This window comes from Bufo gargarizans, chromosome 6, assembly GCF_014858855.1.
Source record: "Bufo gargarizans isolate SCDJY-AF-19 chromosome 6, ASM1485885v1, whole genome shotgun sequence".
NCBI classification, from domain to species: domain Eukaryota; kingdom Metazoa; phylum Chordata; class Amphibia; order Anura; family Bufonidae; genus Bufo; species Bufo gargarizans.
The window spans coordinates 190,962,025-190,988,429 of record NC_058085.1 but is presented as its reverse complement, the minus strand read 5'-3'; the positions used below and the strand labels follow the sequence as shown (position 1 = coordinate 190,988,429).

At 45.8% G+C, this 26,405-nt stretch overlaps 1 protein-coding gene and 4 non-coding genes across 5 annotated transcripts; all 5 read right to left on the bottom strand.

The window, feature by feature from the left end:
* Window positions 1–1,044: 1,044 nt before the first annotated feature.
* TIMM23B (translocase of inner mitochondrial membrane 23 homolog B) lies at window positions 1,045–26,261 on the bottom strand. The gene is made up of 7 exons (XM_044297738.1): window positions 26,085–26,261; window positions 24,654–24,712; window positions 20,259–20,352; window positions 10,363–10,447; window positions 7,897–7,955; window positions 7,162–7,272; window positions 1,045–1,548 (listed from the first exon to the last, which is right to left on the bottom strand). The coding sequence occupies exons 1-7, from the start codon at window positions 26,179–26,181 to the stop codon at window positions 1,433–1,435; spliced, it is 621 nt and encodes a 206-aa protein (XP_044153673.1). The 5' UTR covers window positions 26,182–26,261; the 3' UTR covers window positions 1,045–1,432.
* LOC122942927 lies at window positions 7,675–7,871 on the bottom strand. The gene has a single exon (XR_006390765.1). It is a non-coding gene; the product is annotated as a small nucleolar RNA SNORA74 (small nucleolar RNA).
* On the bottom strand, window positions 9,165–9,366 carry LOC122942926. Its single transcript, XR_006390764.1, has one exon. It is a non-coding gene; the product is annotated as a small nucleolar RNA SNORA74 (small nucleolar RNA).
* LOC122942928 lies at window positions 10,567–10,767 on the bottom strand. The gene has a single exon (XR_006390766.1). It is a non-coding gene; the product is annotated as a small nucleolar RNA SNORA74 (small nucleolar RNA).
* Window positions 24,215–24,416, bottom strand: LOC122942925. The gene has a single exon (XR_006390763.1). It is a non-coding gene; the product is annotated as a small nucleolar RNA SNORA74 (small nucleolar RNA).
* Window positions 26,262–26,405: the final 144 nt, after the last annotated feature.

Sequence of the window (26,405 nt, the reverse complement as noted above, 5' to 3'; positions counted from 1 at the left end):
TGTCACATTGTTTCAATTTTCCATAGATTTCTCTATGGCAAAAATAAAAACTGAAAAATCAGAAGAAAAACATGACGGAAGATCACAGATTTCATGGTGCTTTTTTTTTTTTTTACAAGTAAAAACAAAATAAAGTGTCAGTCCCCTTTATTGTTTTTCTCTGTGTATTTTGCACTCCTAGGGGGAGATTTATCACAGTGGTGTAAAGTAGAACTGGCTTAGTTGCCCATGGCAACCAATCAGATTCCACCTTTCATTTTTTGACAGCTTCTTCGGAAAATGAAAGGTGGAATCTGATTGGTTGCTATGGGCAACTAAGCCAGTTCTACTTTACACCAGTTTGTAAAGACTAGTGGGGAAATTTCTCAAACACTAACCACATAACCACGATTAGCTCAGGAAACATGGTCCCTGTACCTGGCTCATCTCCCGGGCAGACTGCGGCTCCCCTAAACTGACCATCATAGTAATCTAGGATACAGTCTGATCACGGGGCTATTGCACCATACTCACGTCATCATGTAAACTTTGGGGCAGGAGAGCCTCGCTCGGCCCAGGAGATGTGTTCGACACATGTCCAGTGTTTCCCAGCCAATCCCAGTCATGTCCTTGAGCCCTAAAGTACAATACTGTTGCATTTAAAAGGGTAGGATACTGAATTAAAGTTAAATTCATAAAACTACCTTAGGAATAGTTGCGTTGACATGCAGACAAACGTGGAACCTTGAATTAAGGTCGCCATAGACAACAGCAGGTTCAGCCGACAGTCCATTATGTATGGGGAATTCTAGACACATTATGTTCGGACCAAAAGGATCTTTTCGCCTGATCCTTTTGGTCCCCCAGGAGATAGTCTGGCTGTAGACTTCTCTCTCCCCTTGACAACACATACACACTCAGCCGACCCTAATGTGTCTAGGGTAGTTGGGAGAGGTATTGGCCGAACGACTGTTTGACCAACAGCTATTGAATGTGTGTGTCCAGCATTAGGATCATTACAATTGGCACAATGAGAATTAAAGGAAGCACATGCCGAGTCCAGAATCTTGAACCTAACAATATAATTTGCCCATGAAGAAGAGAGCTTTAATAGGACTGTACACATCCACAGCTATAACAATAAATACATCAAATTAGAGGAAGTAAAAATACATTATTTTCACTTTACATATTTTATGTATTAAAAGTACAGGAATCTCAACATTACAATATAGTGAATCTTTAAATACATTTTGACAAGAACATAAATGTATTGTGTCTTATGCCGAAACGTGACATCTTGATGGGGCGCACACTTGACTATGCCTTCATCTACTGACCGATGACCAAATCCTAAAACCGGGCCTGCCATTTATCCAGTTTAGGGCTCCAACACGTAGAAGTACAGTTCGTTCTAAAGACTGTAGAGGTAAAGTGCTGTCCAAAATGCCATTTATAATGAAAGCCGCGTTGAGGAGCCCTTAATATGCTCCCAGTTGTTATATAAAGCATAGACACTTGTAAGAGCTAGACCAGCAAGTCCACCGCGAGCAATGCCACGTAATCCAGCTGTGGAGGAAAAGAAACAAACATCTATTAGGAATATTACATCTGTAGGGAAACCCAACTCCTGAATATAGCTTGTAGCAAAATAGCGTTCAGGAACTACCTAGGTTTACAGAAACACATTAAAAGGGATATTCCACTTTAAAGAAGTAGCACCATCTCAGACTGATGATCACCAGGAGATGCCAAAGTCAGAGAGGTGGCACCCACATCTATCTGCAGAACAGGCACTGAAAGTGAAAGTGCACCATGCATGGCGTGCTCTCCATTCATTTGTATGTAAGCACCAAAAAAAGGCGAGCAAGCACACTTGCTTCTTTTGAAAGTCCCATAGTAATAATGGAGTGCACTGCACAAGCGCACCCACTGCTCTATTTACTTCTATAGGAATGCCAGTGCTTGTCTATTTTTCGTCAGTCCCATAGAAACAAATGGAGGGCATCTGCGCATGCACGGCTACTCTCTAAATGCATTACGCTATCTTTAGATCTGTAAAGACTAAAATAACTTAAGCGGCTCACCCAAGAACCCCGTATGGATTAGGTGCATTACTCTGGGTACACCCACCTCCAAACAGTAATACATTTGTGAAAAGGAGGGGCACTCAATTATTTCAGAACTCTGGGCAGCAAATTCAATGATATAGTTTAATCATCAAAGGACACCTCATATGCATAAAATCACCAAGTAAACCATACACATAAAAACACATCAAGTGAATCACACAAAATAAAAATCACATTAAAATCACTTAGGATAAAAAACATGCGGTTGGATATATGGTAGTAGGAGAGGGTAATGCTGTGATGCTCTGGTATGAGTCACACAATAGCGTACCTCATAGATATAAGCCTCAAATTGGACTCGCAAAAGAATAACTGGCATCAGTTAGTTACTCTAAATAATATCCCGATAGGCTATGACTGCAATCAGTTTTGACCAGGATAGTCCTATATGAAGGCAGTCACTGTATATTGAAATATGTCCATCTAGTGTGGTTGGATGGATTCCCAAATTGGTCATAAACTGGCAGTGTAAAAATATAAGTTAGTATAATACGTTAACACCGCTCTGTGAACTTTCGGCTTCTTACAGATACCAGTTATTCTTTTGAGAGTCCAATTTGAGGCTGATATCTACGAGGTACCCTCTCCTACTACCATATATCCAACCGCATGTTTTTATCCTAAGTGATTTTAATGTGATTTTATCCTGTGTGATTCACTTGATGCGATTTTATGTGTATGGTTTACTTGATGTGATTTTATGCATATGAGGTGTCCTTTGATGATTAAACTATATCATTGAATTTGCTGCCCAGAGTTCTCAAATAATTGAGAGCCCCTCCTTTTCACAAATTTATCTTTACATCTGTTATTTCCATTCTCGGAACAGGAAAGCCAAAATGAGGTCAGTGCAAAATGAGTCACTGGGAGCCCTATAGACCCCATCGGATTTCCACAATTTTACCAGAATTGTTTCCACTTTTATGATGCCTACATGCAATATCAATTATTTTATATAGCAAGCTGAACAAACACAATATGCAAGGGATACAGAAACAGTTATGTATTGTAAGAAGGTACAAGGAATCATCGTGGATGATAGGTACGTGTCACCGAGGTTCCTGGCCTCAGTGGAGTAAGAGCCGGTTTTTAATGTGACAGCAGCAGTTGCTGTTTGACATCTTAATACTTAGTACGGCTGTACAGCTGATCTTACTGAGAGTAGTCAAAGTGCTGGGTGGGTGACTACTCCCCATAATCCAGGCCAGCTTTTGCCAGGCCTAAAAAAAACAGCCAGCACTGCCAGGTGAGAAGGATTACCTCAGTCTGACAGTGGAGCTCAGGAGGTGCGTGTGCTGGGATCTGAGGTTTGTGCCGTGTTGGAGGGATGAGACCCGTAGGTAAGGGAAACGGGCCCCCTAAAAGCCTGCTGGAGGCAGAACTGCCAACAAGGTGATTTTTGCTATGTGGACTTTCCATTGTGTGTGAACTAACACCAAAACTGCAAAGTGACATTTTGTTTTTGCTTTATGTGTGAAAAAACACAGAAGTTTGATTTAAGAACTGGTCATTTGCCTCTGTACTGCGTCCGCACACCCTGTCTACCAAGTTACTAAGATTTCTACAGTGAAATGGTATAAGGTGACATTTAGCTTTAAGTCATTTCCATCTCTGTGGCACTAATCCAGGGTAACTCCCTAAATTCAGCATTATCACACATTGCCACCCAGACCAATGCTTTGCTTCTCGGAGATAACGTCTGTCTAGGCATCTGTTGCTACTTACAGCCCAGCTCTCTTATCTCGGTTACTAGAAGCAGACCAGGCAGTATACAGCGCTGCCTGTCTGTACAAAGTTCACCTGACGTTCTGCTGACTGGACATTTTCAGGAGGCAGCAAACATTCCAGTTCATACCAGTAATGATATATCTTTGCTTATGCATAAGGTGACATCTGGAGGCCCATTAACAATGATGAAGACCCAGTTATCCCACACATCACTTATATTTATGTATGCTGTGCTAAAAAAATACCTAGGAGGAGTGCCTGTCCATGCTGCTCAGGAGGCTCCTTCTGCCACTTGATTGACAGAGGGCGGACATCTCACCTGGCACCGACAATCTCACCCCTGCGACACTGCTCTGAGAAGCGCTACCTGGACGTGTAGGAGCACATGCAGCAGCTCAAGTGCTGGGCAAGATGTCCATCACTGTCATTTAGGCGGCAGGAGTTTGACCTAATGATCAGATGCTGATGAACTATCCAATGGTCTTCTCGCTGCTTACCCTAGGCCGGTGACATCAGAACTATTCAAGTGAAAGGGACTGGGCTGGCCTAGGGTAAGCAGTAAGAAGGCTGCTGCACTCACAGGAGCTCAGGGCCTTCTCAAACAGCAGAGGTGCCAGGTGTCAGATCCCCACCGATCAGATGTTGATGACGTACGCAGAGGATAGGTCCTGGGTTACAAATAGCTGGATAATCCCTTTAAAGAGAACCTGTCACCACACAATGCAGTGCAATCTGCAGGCAGCATGTTATAGAGCAGGAGAAGCTGAGCAGATTGATGTATAGGATAAGTCATCAATACCAGCCCCACCGATCAGCTAGTGCTGCACTAGAACCAGGCACCACAACTACACAGATCCGTTGACTGTGTAAGGCCCTAGCCTGGTTACTGCGGCACTGCTTCAATTCAAGGTTCACACTTTTCTCGTTTGCTTATGTTGCACCCTATTCTCCTTCCATGACACACTGTGGCCTATGGCTTTAATAGACAGCTGTAAAAACCAAATTAAAGTTCTGTATGGCTTGATAAGAAATGTAACATAGTTCATGGCAATGGAAAAACAATCAATCTTTCACTAATTGTTCATCTAACACATAATATAATTAAGAACAGTTGTATTACACCTACAGTCATACAGAGTATATATGGGTCAATTATTGACTACAAGTATGTATGTGCTTCCAAGTACCACAAAAGGGGTTAGAACGGGTTCATCATCCAGTACTGTCATCTCAACATTTATGGCATATCCACAGGACAGCCGAGTAAGCATGCTGAACTATTTTTGGTACTCCCATAGAAGTTCATGTAGAGTGCCGCACATGTGTGGCCACCTCTCCATTCACAGTGGCTGTGAGACAGGACCCCATCCTTAACGTAGATGCGGGTCACAGAAGTGGAACTGGCATTTAACAGATGTTTATGGCATATACTATGGAATACCCCTTTAACATTTGGGGAAAAACACCAAAACAAGTGCAATGGAAAAGTTGAGGCGCTACTCTCAAAAAACAATGGTTGCTACACTGAAAATGCAGAGTTCAGGAAATACAGAAAGGTGGTGGAAGGGATACAAGTATTAATGCATAGTTCACAAGTATTATGTTAAAGGCGTTGAACAACCCTTGTCCATATGCCCTATAAAGGCAATATGGACGTTATACTGGGGTGTACCCCTTTAACCACCTGTTTTGCCCCAGTCCAGCTCCAGCAGTGAGAAAAGTAACTAACTGGAGGGGGGAGGACTGCTTTAGATGCTGCCATCTCCTGAATGATGCCAGCAATATGTTCAGTACAGGGGAAGATATCGCCAATAGAAATCGGGATGCTGGGAATGCAGCTAAAAGTGAAAGTAAAAACAGTTTTTTCCTGCTATTATTCCGACTCGATTTCTCCTCTGTTGCTTAGACTTTAGCTGTATTTTTCTATGAAAGTCTGGAATGTCAGCTTTCAAACAAGACTAGTTGCATGTTTCTTGCTACCACCAGTCAGGAGATACAGCATGTAAAGCAGCCCTCCCCCTCCAGTTAGCTACTACTGCCCGAGCTGGACTCCTTAACCACCTAATTGTTTTGCAGGAGTCAGAAGAGAGCAGCTAATAAACAGCTATCTGAATAACGGCTGCTGCGTGGCAAGCATCACCAAGCAGGGAGCCACAACTGATCACCATGCCAGCTTTCATATTAAAAGGGATTATCTGTGATGGCAAAATGCCAACCTTCTTAATTGGTGTCAAAATTTCAACAAGTTGCCCACACTTCCTCTATAAATTCACAGCAGCAACATTTTTGACCTAGTGACATTATGTAACCCAAACTGATCAAATCTCATTTCCTCTTTTTATAAGGAACAGTAAGCGAGACTCCAAAACACTGCATCTGCAAATATGAGGGTTCAGTTCCTTAAGAAGCAGAACTCGCTGTATTGATGGAATGAACTGACACAGACTAATGGCGCATAGCCCAGAGAAGCACAGTGCTACCCGAGCGACACTGATCCCAAGAACAGAAAATACCTGCAGAGCAGACTACTGCTGGGGTCCGATACAAGGCAGAGGTACATCCAGAAGTCTATAGGATATGCCATATACATCTAACCGGTGGGGTTCTCCAGCTCGCTGGGATGCTGCAGTTAGTCGCCTCTCCTCGTCAGATCGTAAATAACCTTCTGCACAATATGTCCTGTGTTGTGAAGCTTATTATACAACCTTTACTTATATAGACCCTCGGGTACTCGATGAGGTTCCTGAATAGGACACACCGCCATCTATTAAATCAGCATTCACTAATATGTGGCTTAAAGGGCATCTGTCAGCAGACTTGTACCTATGACGCTGGCTGACGCGTTACATGTGTGCTTGGAAGCTGAAGGTATCTGTGTTTGCCCCATGTTCACATGTGCCCGTATTGCTGTTTTTATATTTGGAAATGGAACCTCTAGGAACAACTGGGGAATTGCAGTTACACCTAGAGCCTCAGCTTTCTCTCCAAGAGCCTCAGGCAGTGTAACCGTGATCATGCCTGCCTGGCCAAAGTGCAGAGGGCATGTCCGTTACAGAGAGAGCAGAGCCTCTAGGTGTAATGGCAACGCCCCCATTGCTCCTAGAGGCCAATTTGCATATATTACAACTTCATTTTTCTCCGCAATGTGGACACATATGAACATGGGACCAACACAGATGTCTTCAGCTGCAAGGCCACATGCAACAGGTCAGCCAGTTTCATAGATACAGGTCTACTGACAGATGCCCTTTAAAATAGCATTTTTTTTTTGGACAGGACAACCCCTTTAAGAAAATAAAATTAAAATAATATAATATAGCACCTGTGGATTTGTACAGCATTCCGGTCATTGTACCAGCAGCTACAGTATTAAGGTCATCTTCTGCTCCTCTGGACTTTTCTATTATCACACCAAAGGCACTGTAAAGTAATGCTAGATAAAAAAAATATATATAAAAAAATTGCATTCTAAGTCATGTCCTTATAAAGATATCCCTTTAATTGCTCGCACTGCCTGGATTTGCTATTATCAGGGAACTGGACAACATGTAATTCCAATTTAGCCTACGTGCATCCAAACTAGATATGGAAGGTAAGGAACTAAAATTAAGAGGTCCTAGAATTGGCTTGTGTTAGGACAAGGACCTTTGAACACCAAAACCCGGAATACGCAGTGTAGTAATTTAGTGTCTATGTTGTAATGCAGCTCAAGAACAAATACAGCTGGCGGGGAGGGTCACAGCACAGCCGTCATATTGCCAGAATACTGCCAAGGCAAAGCACATGAGCAGATCACATGCAAACATAACCGATGGTACTCTGCGGTGCGTTACATTGTGTATGCTTCCATACTAGCACTTACAGACAGGTGATAAGCGCACTCTCGAGGAAGCACGGCACTGCCTTATGCCAGGACCATGAGTCACCAAAACGGAGACCACGGCTTGTGGCAAGGGGTGGTAGTGCCTTTATCTTCCAGCAGTGTAACACAGTCACAGTCAGAGCATGACCGGACAGCTGACTACTGCTGGGCCGAATACAAGATCAGGTCACTTACCTAAAGATCCCAGTGTGTTAGCCCACATTGCACCCTGCCGCGTGACCATGTTCAAAATCCTAGGCAAAAGACAAGTGTGTAAGTTACAGGAGTCAAGTGGAGGCCAAAACCAGCCAAGTCATGGTACTTCAGAATAATCAAGTAGTCACAGTTTGTAAGTGCCTGCGCTAATATCAGAGAAAACCCAACTCCCGAATATACCAAAATATTCCCCGAAGGAGCTACAAGCAATTAGCGGTTATCCACCATCGGTGGGCTTTTTTTCAGACCCATGCCGCAGTTACAGATCCTCTAGGTGTAAAGGTAACGCCCCTGTTGCTCCTAAACGCTCATTTGCATATATTACAACTTCATATTTTTCTCAGCAATGCAGGCACATATGAACATGGGACCAACACAGATGCCTTCAGCTGCCAAGTGCCCTTTAAACTATAATCTAGCATGCTGGGACAACGGTTCTGGTTCTTGAAAGATGCATATATATTGCAGCAATTGCCAGCATGCTCGCATTCACATATAGCAGATTCCATATGAGATCACGGGGCAATGCATTTGCTGGATTCTTTTTTCTTTGGGCACAGGCTGAATATTGATGGATATCAGTACTAAAAGCAGAAATCCCTAATATCTGAACTCTGAGTGGGGAAGCCACATGGAAGTCAACTTCAGTGGCTCCTCACACAATATCCCTTTAAACTTTCTAATTGAGATTTTCAGGTTTCACACACTCAGTTTTAGGCTACTTTCACACTTGCGCTTGATCGGATCCGTTCTGAACGGATCCGATCATATTAATGCAGACGGAGGCTCCGTTCAGTACGGATCCGTCTGCATTAATAACTTTAAAAAATTTCGCAAGTGCGCAAGTAGCCTGCGCGGATCCGTTCAGACTTTCAATGTAAAGTCAATGGGGGACTGATCCGCTTGAAGATTGAGCCATATGGTGACATCTTCAAGCGGATCCGTTCCCATTGACTTACATTGTAAGTCTGAACAGATCCGCACGCCTCCGCACGGCCAGGCGGACACCCGAACGCTGCAAGCAGCGTTCAGCTGTCCGCCTGTCCGTGCGGAGGCGAGCGGAGCGGAGGCTGAACGCCGCCAGACTGATGCAGTCTGAGCGGATCCGCATCCATTCAGACTGCATCAGGGCTGGACGGAGGCGTTCGGGTCCGCTCGTGAGCTCCTTCAAACGGAGCTCACGAGCGGACCGACGAACGCTAGTGTGAAAGTAGCCTTAATCGATACTTACATTGGCACCAGGAGATAATGTATGTTCCCAGACTAGCGCCATACTCACAGTCCAGTTTGGCGCACTCTCAGGAAAACACAGCACTGCCTGATACTAATACCACTGGCCACCAGAACAGCGACTGTGGCATCCCGTATAAAAGGGCAGTGCCATCATCTCCCAGCAGTGTAACACTATCATAGGCATTGAATGGCGCTAGACAGCTGACTACCGCTGGGAACCAAGGTTAAAGGGGCTGTGACACTAATAACACTTCCTCCACATCTGCTGGATAGGGGGGAATCAGTGTTTGATGGCTGGTGGGCCACCCAGTGATCACGAGAACGGGGGTCCCAAGTGCCGCGAACTGCCTCATGGGACTGGAGCATTTATGCACATGTGCATCACCCTCTCCATCGACTTCCGTGCTCACAGCAGTGAATGGAGCCGAGGATGCACATGAACACCACTGCTCAATTCTCATGGGGCAGTTCGCCAGCACTTTTGTGAACCCCCCTCCCCCGTGATCATTGGGTGACCCAGTAGTCAGACTCCCATTCTCATGACTGCTAGGGATCATAGGTCAGACCCCCCAGCAGACAAACACTTATCCCTTTAGGTAATAAGTGTTATTAGTGGCTCAACCTGTAAATTCACATCATATATAATCAAGTACAGTGATGGAGGTGTAGCATATCATATGTGGCATCAATATTACACAGTTACACTAGGGCTGATCTCAAAGGTTTCTATTCCGCAGACTGAAAACAGGGGAACTTTCAGCGTAGAGATTATGACATAGTCCTAGGATTTAGCTTTTCTGTTAATCCTTTATAATCCCCACTAATATGAAGAATAGATCGTAATAAGTATATTGGAAAGGTGACTATTTTTAATCAGAACGGCACATATATAGAAGTACCTAACTAGGACACAGAGCTATGAGCCAGGCTGCGCCCCTATGACGGCACATCACGAGCAAGGAACAAACACGCTGAACACATATTTCCATCAGCTATGTGTCCTCAAACTACATAGAAAGACACAGTATATACTGCCACCCGATGGCAGTCACTATATTTGCAGAATAAGTCTGCTCATAAAACTGGTGACTACTAAAGGGGTTTCTGAGATCTGGGTGGATTTTGGAAAGTCTTACTTTACAAGATGACAATACAGTAGGTGACTGTTCTCTGTGCAGGAGCCCTGGGTGGAATGATAAAAGCTTTACGTACTGAACATTCTTGGGTTTGGACCACACCATGTTCTGGGTTTCCTTCAGACCAAGTCGCAGGCCATTAAATGCACCAAATGATGCTCCTGGAAAACAAATGACAACCATAGGCTATGAGCTCCAAATCTAGTTCCTGCCAATAGTACTTTCTAACATAAATGACATCCTACATGTATAAAAGCCCTGCTATATAGGCCAGGAAATATCTGTGTAATTCCAGACTAGCACCAAACAGAAGGTCCTGTGAGGCACACTCTCAAGGAATCACAACACTACTAGATGCTGGGGGGACACGTCACCAGAACGGCAACCGCGGCCACCAGCATGAAGAAGTAGTGACTTTATCTGCCAGCAGTGTAACACAGTCACAGGCATGGACGGCACTGGACAGCTGACTACCACTGGAGGAGCCATTCTTCGTGACAACAGGTTTTGTAGCTTCCTTTGTAATGTGGTCACATATAAAGTAAGAGGAACACAGAGAATACATTTCTTATGTAGCCTTAGATAGAAACCTGAACAGAACAGATGAGGAGTGAACGGCAATGGCGACCTAGCCCATAACCAGACTTCCACCTGTCAGATGGGGATCTGTTCTGGGAAGAAAGTAAAGCCACCCTAATGATATACTAGATTAGTCAAAAAATGGTCCTAAAACTACTTGTATGGAACACGAAACACAAGGGGGCTTCGGCCTGGCATGCCACCGTGACATCACAAGGGGGCTTCGGCCTGGCATGCCACCGTGACATCACAAGGGGGCTTCGGCCTGGCATGCCACCGTGACATCACAAGGGGGCTTCGGCCTGGCATGCCACCGTGACATCACAAGGGGGCTTCGGCCTGGCATGCCACCGTGACATCACAAGGGGGCTTCAGCCTGGCATGCCACCGTGACATCACAAGGGGGCTTCAGCCTGGCATGCCACCGTGACATCACAAGGGGGCTTCAGCCTGGCATGCCACCGTGACATCACAAGGGGGCTTCAGCCTGGCATGCCACCGTGACATCACAAGGGGGCTTCGGCTTAGGATGCCACGTGTAGTTGCAATTACCAGTATGCAAGGAGAACTATTCAGACTATGCAGTGCTGCCTAAATAAACACCGATCAAATACACAGGGGGACAAACTCAGTGACACTGTGTGTACGCTTCAGCCTGGCATGCCCCTGTGACAAGGGGGCTTCAGTGTGATTTGCTACTGTGACATAACAAGGGAATTTCAGTCTGGTATATTACATAGTTAATATGGTTGAAAAAAAGACATAAGTCCATCAAGTTCAACCAAGGCATAGGTGGGGACGCCAATCCCAGAAGGAAGTGAGACTGAGATTTCTACACGTTTTCATAAGAATTAACGTTTTTTACTTTTAAGAATTCATCTAAACCCTTTTTGAAACTGTCCACTCTTCCTGCTGTGACCACGTCCAGAGGAAGTCTATTCCACAGATTCACAGTAAAGAAGTTTTGACGCTTTCGGAGACTGAACTTTTTCTTCTCCAATCAGAGGCAGTGCCCCCTTATCTTTTGAGGCCATTTTACATGGAACACTTTTTCACCGTATTTTTTGTATGGCCCATTTATATACTTGTATAGGTTAATCATGTCCCCACTTAGACGTCTCCTCAAGACTAAATAAACTCAATTCTTTTAAATCTTTCTTCATGAGGCCACACCAACACTTTGTAAAGTGGTAATATTACATCCCTGCCCTGCGAGTCCATGCCTCGTTGACATGACAATATCCTGGTGGCCTTAGAAGCAGCTGATTGACATTGTATGCTGTTATTTAATCTACCATCTACAAGGACACCCAAATCCTTCTCTATAAGTGACTCTCCCAGTGCTACATCACCTAGGACCTATGATGGACAGAGATTATTACTACCAAGATGCATAACCCTGGGTTCACACCTGAGCGTTCTGAAAGGAGCGCTTTGTATGCGCGATTGTACGGGCGTTTACAATCACGCAGAGACAAGCGAACGCCCATTGTCGCGCATTCCTGAAAGTCTATGTACGGGAACGCACGACAAAACGCCCCAAAGAAGCTCAAGAACTTTTTTGAGCGTAGGGCGTTTTTCAGCGCGTTCAAATGCGCTGTAAAACACTCAAGTGTGAACCAGGGCCATAGGAAAGCATTGGTTTCCATGTGTTGAGCGTTTTACAGCGCGTTTGAACGCGCTGTAAAACGCTCAGGTGTGAACCCAGCGTAACTTTACATTTATCCACATTGAACCTCATTTGCCAAGTTAATGCACAATCACTAAGGCTGGGTTCACACCTGAGCGTTTTACAGCGCGTTCCTACGCGCTGTAAAACGCTCAACAAGGAGAAACCAATGATTCCCTATGGGAATGGTTCACACTTGGGCGTTTTACAGCGCGTACGATCGCGCTGTAAAACGCCCGACGCTCCAAAAAGTACATGAGCGACTTTTGGGGCGTTTGTGGCCATAGGACACTGTAGTGAATCACACAAACGCGCGTCAAACGCGCGTTTACTATTACAAAAACGTGCATAAAAATGCGCGTCAAAAACGCGCGTAAAACGCGCGTTTGCGCAACGCTCAAGTGTGAACCCAGCCTAAGAGTGTTCAAGTCATCTTGTAGTGTGTGTGGACATCTTCCATAGACTGTACAGTACTACATAGCTTGGTGTCATCTGCGAAAATAGATATGGTGCTATTAATCTTGTCCTCAATATCATTAATAAATAAATTAAATAATAGAGGGCCCAGCACTTATAACCCGGGACCATTCTGAATAGGACTCATTGATCACAACTCTCTGGACATGGTCCTTCAGCTAGTTTTTAATCCAATTACAAACTATACTTTCCAAGCCAATAGACCTTACTTTACTCATGAAGCGTCTATGAGGGACAGTATCAAAAGCCTTTGCAAAATCCAGAAACACTACATCCACAGCCACCCTGTGGCTACTACTCACCTATTCATAAAAACAAAATCAGGTTAGTCTGACAACTACTGTCCTCGGTAAACCCATATTGGTTATCATTTATAATATTATTTATAGTCACATACTCCTATATATAGTCCCATAAGAGTCCTTCAAACATTTTTCCCACAACAGAAGTTCAACTAACTGCTCTATAATTACCTATGAAGGACCTAGATCCTTTTTTGAATATGGGTACCACGTTGCACCAATCACTTGGCACTGTACCAGTACCTAGAGAATCTTTAAAAATTATAAACAGGGGCACAGCAATGACTGAACTGAGCTCTTTAAAGGGGTTGTCCGGGTTCAGAGCTGAACCCGGACATACCCTTATTTTCACCCCGGCAGCCCCCCTGAGCCTAGCATCGGAGCATCTCATGCTCCGATGCGCTCCAGTGCCCTGCGCTAGATCGCGCAGGGCACAGGCTCTTGTGTTTACAATAACACACTGCCGGGCGGTAACTTCCGCCCAGCAGTGTGTTCGGTGACGTCACCGGCTCTGAGGGGCGGGCTTTAGCTCTGCCCTAGCCGTTTTATTGGCTAGGGCAGAGCCAAATCCCTCCCATCAGTGCCGGTGACGTCACCGGGGTTCCTGTCAGCCCTATGGAGAGCCCGGTACGTCACCGGAACTCTGAAAAATGCCTTTGCCCTGCGCGATTTAGCGCAGGGCAAAGGAGAGCATCGGAGCATGAACTGCTCCAATGCTCATGTCAGGGGGGCTGCCGGGGTGAAAATGGAGGGCTGTCCAGGTTCAGCTCTGAACCTGGACAACCCCTTTAAGCACTCTTGGGTGTACTCCACAGGGCTCCAGGCAAAAATAAATAAATAAAAAAATCATCAAGGAGCCATTGGCTCCTAACCCGAAAAATTTAGGAGCCAAACTTAAAATACATATAATTACAGTATTATAATAAAAACACGTCTTACTAGGGTTGTCACGATACCAAAATTTTGACTCTATACCATAAAAAAGTATTGCGATACTAGATACCACATAAAAAAAAAAAAAAAAAAAAAAAAAAAAAAAAAAGCTGCGTGCATTCCAGATTTTATGAAACGTCTGGACCATAATAGAACAGTCCTAACAATTTTTTATGGGACAAGTTGACAAAAAAAAATTGGCAAGTTGCAAGTTTTTTTTATTTTTATATTTTAATAGTTCACACTTTGATTTAAACGTAATATTTTGGTGTTTTTTTTATTTTATTTTTTTACTTTTTATTTAGTACCTATTTACCCCCTTAGGGGCTAGAACCTAGGGTCTTTTCATCCCTTGTCCTAGTCACTCTGATAGAGCTCCATCAGGGTGAATAGGACATCACACTCTCCCTGCTGCTCTGTGCACACAGCAGCAAGGAGCCGACTATGGCAGCCAGGGCTTCAGTAGCGTCCTGGCAGCCATGGTAACCGATCGGAACCCCAGGCTTACACTGCTGGGGCTTCAATCGGAACTGCCACCAATTATAATACTTGGGGGATGAGGGCCGACTACACCACCAATGATTTTACTTGATAATACTGGGGGTGGTTTATGCGGGACCTTTCATTATGATAAAAAAAATCAAAACTAAGTATGCTGACATGGAGAGCGGCGCCCAGGGATCTCCCTGGGCGCCGCTCCGTTCTCCCGGTATAGGTTCCGGTATCTTCAGATTTTCAGCTTAACTGGGAGGAGCCTGCTCTTGTTCTCCTGGGCTTCTCCTTCTCCCAGGCTGTAGCGCTGGCCAATCGCAGCGCTCAGCTCATAGCCTGAGAGTTATTTTTCTCCCAGGGTATGAGCTGAGTGCTGAGATACCGGAGGGAATAGCAGGAGAATGGAGCGGCGCCCAGGGATAATAGTAAGTGCAGGGAGATCCCTGGGCGCCGCTCTCCATGTCAGCATACTTAGTTTAGATTTTTTTTTTATTGTGATGAAAGGTCCTCTTTAATACAAACGCAGGCTGCGGGTGCCGGACATATCCCATACCCGGCACCCAGTCATAGAGGCTGGGTGCCGGGTATGGGATATGTCCGGCACCTGCAGCCTGCGTTTGTATTAAGCTTAAAGGATATTCATTGGTGGCGCAGTGACCATAGCCCCTCCCCTCCCTGCTATCAGCCCATTGGTGGCAGCAGCAGTACAGGGGTGTGTGGGGGGTGGGACTGCCTCCTTCTCCCCTGTGATGTTGAGAAGAACATGGCACACGCTGACAGCAGCGCATGCCATGTCAGTAATGTGAAAGCGGCAGAGGTCTAAGCACAAATGGCAACAAGACTATAAAGTCTTGTCGCCATTTAGCAATTCTAGGTCGCATTTGCACCCTATTTAACTTCTCTTGGACCATATCTACAGTCAGCTAATTGAGTATATCACTGGATGTACTAACATCCCTGGTGCCACAGATATCAGTTACTTTCTCTTCTTTTATATATACAGAGCTTAAAAAACTATTTAGGAACTCTGCCTTTTCCTTATCTTCAGTGACTACACTCTTCTCCCCCCCTTTACCATTATTTAGGGCAGGCATCCTCAAACTGCGACCCTCCAGCTGTTGCAAAACAAACTCCCAGCATGCCCGGACAGTCTACAGGCATCAGCCTACAGCAGGGCATTGTGGGAGTTGTAAAACTACAACAGCTGGAGGGGAACTACCTGCTCAGACCTAGTTTTTTTACATATTTAAATCATTTCGGGGGGGGGGGGGGGGGGGGGGGGGGGCATTTGTTTTGCTCTTTTTGCTACCTGCTGTTCGTTTTGTATTTTTGCTAGTTTTATCTCATTTTTACAGATTTTATTAATTGTAATCTTCAAACGCTACAGCTGACCACTCAGATTTGTATTTTTTTAAATACCCTTTTTCTTTTATTGCCCTTTTTACAGTAGTTGTAAGTAGGGCTGCAGTAAACGAATATTTTTGTAATCGAGTATTCTATCGATTATATTTCTCGATTCAACGAGTAATCTAATAAGAAAAAGCTACTTAAAATAACGTACGTAATTAGGTATGTATAAAGTTATTGGTTTGAAGGGGTTAATAACTTTATACATGCCTAATGGAAGCACCTTGGCATTAGGCATGTATAAAGTTATTGGTTTGAAGAGGTTAATGAAAGCACCTTGGAGGTGCCTTCATTAACCCCTCTCTAAACCAATAACTTTATACATGCCAAGGTGGTGCTTGCAGCCTCCATTAACCACTCTCTCTCCATCTGCCTCCCCCCAGCCTCTGATCTGCCTCCGCCCCCCAGCCTCTGATCTGCCTCCCCCCCCAGCCTCTGATCTGCCTCCCCCCCCCAGCCTCTGATCTGCCTCCCCCCCCCAGCCTCTGATCTGCCTCCCCCCCCAGCCTCTGATCTGCCTCCCCCCCCCAGCCTCTGATCTGCCTCCCCCCCCCAGCCTCTGATCTGCCTCCCCCCCCCCAGCCTCTGATCTGCCTCCCCCCCCCAGCCTCTGATCTGCCTCCCCCCCCCCAGCCTCTGATCTGCCTCCCCCCCCCAGCCTCTGATCTGCCTCCCCCCCCCCAGCCTCTGATCTGCCTCCCCCCCCCAGCCTCTGATCTGCCTCCCCCCCCCAGCCTCTGATCTGCCTCCCCCCCCCAGCCTCTGATCTGCCTCCCCCCCCCAGCCTCTGATCTGCCTCCCCCCCCAGCCTCTGATCTGCCTCCCCCCCCAGCCTCTGATCTGCCTCCCCCCCCAGCCTCTGATCTGCCTCCCCCCCCAGCCTCTGATCTGCCTCCCCCCCCCAGCCTCTGATCTGCCTCCCCCCCCCCAGCCTCTGATCTGCCTCCCCCCCCCCCCAGCCTCTGATCTGCCTCCCCCCCCCAGCCTCTGATCTGCCTCCCCCCCCAGCCTCTGATCTGCCTCCCCCCCCCAGCCTCTGATCTGCCTCCCCCCCCCAGCCTCTGATCTGCCTCCCCCCCCCCCCAGCCTCTGATCTGCCTCCCCCCCCCCCCAGCCTCTGATCTGCCTCCCCCCCCCCCCAGCCTCTGATCTGCCTCCCCCCCCCCCCAGCCTCTGATCTGCCTCCCCCCCCCCCCAGCCTCTGATCTGCCTCCCCCCCCCCCCCCCAGCCTCTGATCTGCCTCCCCCCCCCCCAGCCTCTGATCTGCCTCTCCCCCCCCCCCCAGCCTCTGATCTGCCTCCCCCCCCCCCCCCCCAGCCTCTGATCTGCCTCCCCCCCCCCCCCCCAGCCTCTGATCTGCCTCCCCCCCCCCCCCCAGCCTCTGATCTGCCTCCCCCCATGGCTGCCATGGTATGTTAGTGAGCAGAGAGCAGCGCATTATACTCACGTGCGCTGTGGCCGCCGGTCGCTCCTTCTTCTGTCTGTGCGGCGGATTGCTAATGCTTACAGCATTAGCAATGCGCCGCACAGACCTATGAGAAGGAGCGACCGGCGGCCACAGCGCACGTGAGTATAATGCGAGGCTCTCTGCTCACTAACATACCATGGCAGCCAGGACTTCAGTAGCGTCCTGGCTGCCATGACTTCAGTAGCGTCCTGGCTGCCATGGTAACCGATCGGAGCCCCAGCATTACACTGCTGGGGCTCCGATCGGAACTGACACTGCCACCAATGATGGGGGGGAGGAGGGGGACCCTGTGGGATATGGCCGGCACAGTCATTGGTAGCGCAGTGGCCACAGTCCCTCCCCTCCTCCTCCTACCCTGTCCTCATTGGTGTTCCGCGGCAGCCGCGCACAGTGGGGAGGGAGGGACTCCCTCCTCCTCCCTCAGCTGTGCTCAGTCCTGCCTCTCTGGCCTCCGGAGGACAAGGAAGCGGTGAGTGAGATGCTTAACCCCTTAGTGACCAGGCCTGTTTGGGCCTTTATGACCAAGCGTTTTTCTTCCTTTTTTCATCGTCACGTTCCAAGAGCTATAACTTTTTTATTTTTTCGTCTATATAGCTTTATGAGGGCTTGTTTTTTACGGGACAAGTTGTAGTTTTTAATGGAACCATTTTTGGGTACACATAACTTTCTGATTAACTTTTATTAACTGTTTCTGGGAGGGAGATGGGGAAAATAGCAATACTGCCACTGCGTTTTTACATTATAAATTTTACGGCGTTCATTTTTCGGTACAAATAACATAATATCTTTATTCTCTGGGTTCAGTACGATTACAGTGATACTAAATACTTATAATTTTTATTTACGTTTTACAACTTTTTTTTCCAATAAAACCCCTTTTATTAACCAAAAAAATGATTTTGCATTGCCACTTCACAAGACCCATAACTTTTTTTTTCTTTTTCTATGGAGTTGTGTGAGGGCTTGATTTTTGAGGGACAACTTGTATTTTTCATTGGTATCATTTTGGAGTAAATGTCGCTTTTTGATCGCTTGTTATTACGTTTTTTTCGGTGGAAACTAAGAATAAATTAGAAATTCTGTCTTTTTTTTTATTTTTATTTTTTACGGCGTTCACCATAGGGGATAATTTATGTAATATTTATGTAGTCCGGGTCGTTACGGACGCGGCAATACCAAACATATGGGGGATATTTTCTTTTTGCAATTTTTTTCATTGAAAAGCGTATTTTCAATGAAAAAAAAAGCATATTTTTTTATTTTATGGAATTTTTTTTATTTAATAAATGTGTATTTATTTATTTATTTACTACTTAAAAGTCCCACAAGGGGACTATAATATACAGTATTTTGATTGCTTTTAAAATGTAATGCATTATCTCTATAAGGCATTACATTTCAATAGCATTTCAATAGCGATGCTATTCAAACCTTTACCAGCAGGTGGCGCCAGAGAGGCACGGCCTGCTGGAAATAACTGAAGATAGGCTCGGGGCCCTGAACGGAAGCAAGGTAAGCTTCCGAACACATCAGCACCCCGCGATCTTATTTTCGGGGTGCTGATGGGAGACAGAGGGAGTCCGCTCCCTCTGTCACCACTTTACATGCAGCGGGCGCCATTGCGCCCGGCATGTAAAGGGTTAAACAGCCCGGATCGGCACTCCTGCCGGTCCGGGCTGTTAGAGCAGGGTCCCGGCTCTCACGTGCAGCGCTTAGACCGGGCCGCCGTAAAAACGCGGCAGCCCAGCCTAAGGCCCCTTAGTGACCGCCGTAAAAACACGTATGGGTGGTCACTAAGGGGTTAATTTCACTCCCGCTCCGTGATCACGTGATTTAAACGATTCCTCGATGCAGGGAAACTGCATCGATGAATTTTTTGACTCGATTTAATCGAGTTATTCGAATAATCGTTTCAGCCCTAGTTGTAAGCCATGGGGGGTTTAATTTTAGGTGTTTATACTTGTTACCTAAAGTAATACATTTTTTAGTGCAATTACTCAATGTGGATTTAAAGCTGTCCTATTTATCCTCAGTATTATGTGACAGTAGCTGCTCCCAGTCTATGCCCTGAAATGCTGCCCTCAACCCAGGGAAATTAGCCTTTTTAAAATGTTTTGCTTCGTATAGTTTAGGGCAGGCATGCTGGGAGTTGTAGTTTTGCAACAGCTGGAGGGCTGCAGTTTGGACATGCCTGGTTTAGGGGGAATATCAGTACTGTGACATCACAAGGGGGCTTGAGCCTGGTTTGCTACTGTGACATCACAAGGAAGGGAGAGTTCAGCCTGTGACATCACACGGGTGTTTCTGTCAGGTAACATGCTGTGACATAACTAGTTTTAGTCAGATAAGCAACTGTAACATGAAAGCTGCTCTGATATGTTGGTTTTAGGGCATATTTACAGCTGTGGCTGTGCCTTATCCAGCACAAATGGCTGAAACCTTTCCATTCCACCTTTCCATACTGGAAAGTGGCTGGATCACCGCCGGACCCCATCATAGTCAATAGAGATCTGACGGTGAATGGTAGAATCAGTCAATGCCGGAGCTGGAACAGTATCTTTGAATTTAACAATTTAGGCCGGTATTCTCTTACCACAGAATTGGGATTTGTGATGACCATCATAAAACTTTTCACAATACAAACCTGTTATACAGCAGCCTCCAATAGTGAAAAACGCCAGCTCAAATCTGCCACGGGTTTTATTAGCTCCGGTGGGTAAAATAAATTCATCTGTTTCCTACAGGGAAACAAACACAGCTAGTTGAAGGACGCTTGCTCAAGTCACGTGGAGAAAAAGGTTTTTCTCTATCTGAAGTTGCTTCGCTTAAAAGTCAAGGTCATTCGAAATAACCTTGAGTCAACACATTCACTGCTACACATTATTTAAGGTCCATTCAAAATGGCAAATTCCTGGTCGATAAACGCCAATCCACAACACAGCTTATCACTCCGTGTTCGGTATGTGCAGGTTACATGCCGAAATCATTGCGGACTAACTATTATTACCACCACTTGTCCACATACAGTTTCCATCTTTAGAGGAACATCCCCAATGTGCTGCCAAAGAACAACCAAATAAAAGGTGCAATCACCCGACAAACAATTGGGCGCTCATCTGTTGGGTGATCAGCGGCATGGTTACACAGGGCAACTGCTGATCTTTTCTCGGCCAGTGTTAAAGGGCCCTGACATGGTTGCCAGGATGCAGAAAGATCAAGTGAGATTTACTTCTCTTGCCCACTAACTTTGGATCACTAGCTAGTTTGGTTGATTGGTCGGGTGGACAACATCTGAGAACAGTTGGGGTCATTTATCAAACTGGTGTGACGTAGACCTGGTTTAGCTGCCTATAGCAACCAATCAGATTCCACCTTTCATTTTCCAAAGGAGCTGTCAAAAATAAAAGGTGGAAGCCGATTGGTTGCTATGGGCAACTAAGCCAGTTCTACTTTACACCAGTTTGATAAATGACCCCAAATATCTCATATACAGGTCCTTCTCAAAAAATTAGCATATTGTGATAAAGTTCATTATTTTCTGTAATGTACTGATAAACATTAGACTTTCATATATTTTAGATTCATTACACACCAACTGAAGTAGTTCAAGCCTTTTATTGTTTTAATATTGATGATTTGGGCATACAGCTCATGAAAACCCAAATTTCCTATCTCAAAAAATTAGCATATCATGAAAAGGTTCTCTAAACGAGCTATTAACCTAATCATCTGAATCAACTAATTAACTCTAAACACCTGCAAAAGATTCCTGAGGCTTTTAAAAACTCCCAGCCTGGTTCATTACTCAAAACCGCAATCATGGGTAAGACTGCCGACCTGACTGCTGTCCAGAAGGCCATCATTGACACCCTCAAGCAAGAGGGTAAGACACAGAAAGAAATTTCTTAACGAATAGGCTGTTCCCAGAGTTCTGTATCAAGGCACCTCAGTGGGAAGTCTGTGGGAAGGAAAAAGTGTGTCAGAAAACGCTGCACAACGAGAAGAGGTGACCGGACCCTGAGGAAGATTGTGGAGAAGGACCGATTCCAGACCTTGGGGGACCTGCGGACTGAGTCTGGAGTAGAACCATCCAGAGCCACCGTGTACAGGCGTGTGCAGGAAATGGGCTACAGGTGCTGCATTCCCCAGAAACAACGGCAGAAGCGCCTGACCTGGGCTACAGAGAGGCAGCACTGGACTGTTGCTCAGTGGTCCAAAGTACTTTTTTCGGATGAAAGCAAATTTTGCATGTCATTCGGAAATCAAGGTGCCAGAGTCTGGAGGAAGACTGGGGAGAGGGAAATGCCAAAATGCCTGAAGTCCAGTGTCAAGTACCCACAGTCAGTGATGGTCTGGGGTGCCATGTCAGCTGCTGGTGTTGGTCCACTGTGTTTTATCAAGGGCAGTGTCAATGCAGCTAGCTATCAGGAGATTTTGGAGCACTTCATGCTTCCATCTGCTGAAAAGCTTTATGGAGATGAAGATTTCATTCTTCAGCACGACCTGGCACCTGCTCACAGTGCCAAAACCACTGGTAAATGGTTTACTGACCATGGTATTACTGGGCTCAATTGGCCTGCCAACTCTCCTGACCTGAACCCCATAGAGAATCTGTGGGATATTGGGAAGAGAAAGTTGAGAGACGCAAGACCCAACACTCTGGGTGAGCTTAAGGCCGCTATCGAAGCATCCTGGGCCTCCATAACACCTCAGCAGTGCCACAGGCTGATTGCCTCCATGCCACGCCGCATTGAAGCAGTCATTTCTGCAAAAGGATTCCCGACCAAGTATTGAGTGCATAACTGAACATAATTATTCGAAGGTTGACTTTTTTTGTATTAAAAACACTTTTCTTTTATTGGTCAGATGAAATATGCTAATTTTTTGAGATAGGAAATTTGGGTTTTCATGAGCTGTATGCCAAAATCATCAATATTAAAACAATAAAAGGCTTGAACTACTTCAGTTGGTGTGTAATGAATCTAAAATATATGAAAGTCTAATGTTTATCAGTACATTACAGAAAATAATGAACTTTATCACAATATGCTAATTTTTTGAGAAGGACCTGTATTGCAGCAATTGCCAGCATGCTCGCATTCACATATATCAAATTCTATATGAGATCACGGGGCAATGCATTTGCTGGATTTTTTTTTTCTTTGGGCACAGGCTGACTATTGATGGATATCAGTGCTAAAGTGCAGAAGATTACAATGGTTTTTCCTCTAGCCTCCACAGCGGCACGGACTCACAGGAGGTTACCCGGACTCCCCTAGGACAGGAAACGCGGATATCGTTAAAAAAAAACTCTCCCTAACTGCTCCAGTAAATAACCGGGAAACTCTAAAATGGATGCAACATAATGTGATTTATCTACTTTTTAAATAATAAAACAAAATACAACATCAAAATATTCGATACATGTGGGGGGAAAGAGCTTCACTTTTTTTGTCCATGGGATCTTTTAGAAGACCTATATCCTCAAAAGTGCTTTGCTACCGAAGCATCAACTTTAGGACATTTACCCCAAAGGGTGGCATCCTCCTCAGTAAACGGATACTTCCTTTTAAAAATCCTGGAGACCCTAGGCTTTCTCTCTGGGTCAGTCTATTCTTTATTAATAAGTCTGATAATAGAATGCAGGGGAACCCCCCCCCCCCCTCTGAACATAGGGTCCTCTACGGATTTTGGTCGTTTAGAGTCTTCCAGATTTAGTCGCCCTTCTGGTTTTTAAGAGAGAATCTGTCTCTTCAATGAAGCAAAGGGGACGACCGGGCTTGTCTTCAGAGTCGGACCCAGAAAGTAACTCCCCTTCATCAAAATCTTCCCCCTGTAGATCAATTTCTGAAGGGGCGGACATTGCTGACATGGAGGTGGAAGGTTTTGGAGATGTGGATGCCATTTTACAGTCCACAGTGCTGCTCACTTCCTCTTTGATAATGTTTGATATTATCCAGAAGGGAAGGAGATTCTTCTGATACAATTTTGGAGTAGACATCTTCCCAGTGCTTTTTTCTCCCAGCAAAGACGCTGGGAATTATTTCTTCCCTCTCTTTTTAAAGCGCTCGTTGCCTAGGGGAAGTAAGTCAGCTACAGCGGCTCCTGAGATCTCGAGCCCACCGAGATCTCGTCTGTGAACATGTGACCCGCCCGTCCTGTCGTGATAACGCACACAGACGCTGCCTTCACCGGAGGACACATACCAGAGAAGCAGGAAAGGCCGCACCGCGGCCCTGTTCGCCGCCTGCTCGGAATCTTCAGCTGGGCGTCCAAGAAAACTCCTGCCGGTGCGTGCCCTTTACAGGAGGGTCTCCATACATCCCAGAAGCACAGGAAACAACTGGAGCAGGTAAGGGGAGGGTCTATTTGAAGATCTCCACGTTGTTTCCTGTCCCTAGGGGAGGCGGGGTAACCTCCTGTGAATCCGTGCCGCTGTGGAGGCGTTGAGAAAATCCCTAATATCTGAACTCTGAGTGGGGAAGCCACATGGAAGTCAACTTCAGTTGCTCTTCACAAGTCTGCGCTCAATATCTTTTTAAACTTTCTCAGGTTTCACACACTCAGTTTTAACAGATACTTACATTGGCACCAGGAGATAATGTATGTTCCCAGACTAGCGCCATACTCACAGTCCAGTTTGGCGCACTCTCAGGAAAACACAGCACTGCCTGATACTAATACCACTGGCCACCAGAACAGCGACTGTGGCATCCCGTATAAAAGGGCAGTGCCATCATCTCCCAGCAGTGTAACACTATCATAGGCATTGAATGGCGCTAGACAGCTGACTACCGCTGGGAACCAAGGTTAAAGGGGCTGTGACACTAATAACACTTCCCCCATATCTGCTAGATAGGGGGGGAATCAGTGTTTGATCGCTGGTGGGACACCCAGTCTCCCATCAGAATGGGGGTCCCCAAGTGCCGCAAACTGCCTCATGGGACTGGAGCATTTGTGCACATGTGCATCCCCCACATGACCCCAAGTATTTTAAGTGTGATGGAAGACCTACTGCGTCACGGCATGATGAACTTACCTGTACTAAATACCTTGGATCGACATTTAAGTATGGTGAAAGCTGGCTCATCCCCGTTACTGAAATGGAAAAAAGTAAAAACAAAACCTGGTAAGTCATTTCTATAACAGTGGTCGGTAGGAGGAAACATCTGACGAGTGTGGGGACTGTCCCACATCAATTGGGAATATTGATTTTCACATACCCAACACTTTGCTGCCACAGGAGAAGAGACCTAGTCCGTGCCTCGTCTGCCTCTCCTCACATGAATATTGGGCCAAGCTTATGCTCTGCTCTGTATGGCCAGCTTTACAGAGCTCTTATTCTGCTACAGGAAACCTGTTAAGCTAGCCATACACCTTTAAAGAAGTTGTCTCATCTGGTAGATCACTAGGATATGCCACCAATGCCAGATATGCGAGGGTACTAGGGGGTCGACCGATTATCGGAAGTACCGATATTCAGGATTTTGTACATTATCGGAATCGGCATCTAACCTTGCCGATATACTGATAATGCGTATAAAGCGAATACTAGTGAGTGCTTCCATTATGCTTCCCACAAAACTATATAGTGATCAGCTCCTTCTGCTCTGTAACATGCTGCTCAAAGAACCAGACACGTTTCAATTACAAAGCAAATCTATTTTGTGTTTTTCTTGGAAAAAAGAACAGTAAATTCCTGCGGATGGAAAGGTTTGATGGAAAAACCCATAGGAAAATATATATAATTACAGCGCTGAATGCCAACCTGCTCCAGGACTAGATAGACAGATGGATGGACAGACAGAGGATAGAGATAATAGACTGAGAGAACATGGACTGACAGATATTAGATATATAAGTAGACGGATGGACGGACAGATAGAGATAATAGAATGAGAGAACATGGACTGACAGATATTAGATATATAAGACTGATGGACAGACATAATATAATGAGATAGAACATGGACTGACATATTAGATATATAAGTAGACGGATGGATGGACAGAGATAATAGAATGAGATAGAACATGGACGGACAGATTAGATATATTAGACGGACAGACAGACATAATAGAATGAGATAGAACATGGACTGACATATTAGATATATAAGTAGACGGATGGACGGACAGAGATAACTGAGATAGAACATGGACTGATATATGGATGGACAGTAGACAGATGGACTGACAGATATTAGATATATAAGTAGACTGATGGACAGACGGACAGAGATAATAGAATGAGATAGAACATGGACTGACAGATATTAGATATATAAGTAGACGAATGGATGGACGGACAGATAATAGACTGAGATAGAACATGGACTGATAACTGGATGGACAGTAGATGGATGATAGATTTCAGAAGAAATCTACAAGCATTCGAGTCGTGAGGAGGATGACTATGGTGAAGGCCACACGTGACCGGTACAGAAGTCGCCCCTGCTCCTCTACTTACACGGCACGCCGGCCAGGTCTGACTGAGAATACCCGGGGGATCCTCCAAAGATGCTCCCGAGTCCCCCCCGGGCCCCGGGGTGGTTGTTGGTGTCCATCTCTCAGGAGATCGGCCTCGTGTCTCGCAGTCCCCTTTCTGACCTCTCCAACGCAGCCGTAAAAGAGGGCGCTTCCGGCTTCCCTCTTCTCTAGCCAGTTCCTGTTTTGCGACAGTGCGCCTGCTTTACGTCCCTGGATGTTTCTTTCGCTTCTCGCGGTTGTTTCTTCCGGGTGTCTGTCTGCATTGACAGCCTTTGGTTCCATAGAGCAGTGCGCAGGCGCA

Coding starts and splice junctions, on each gene's coding strand:
- TIMM23B (XM_044297738.1), bottom strand. CDS start 26,181: ATGGACACCAACAACCACCCCGGGGCCCGGGGGGGACTCGGGAGCATC. Junction 7,956..10,362: donor TCCAAACCCAAGAATGTTCA/GTACGTAAAGCT, acceptor TCTTTTGCCTAG/GATTTTGAACATGGTCACGC. Junction 1,549..7,161: donor AATGCTGTACAAATCCACAG/GTGCTATATTAT, acceptor TTTCCTCCACAG/CTGGATTACGTGGCATTGCT.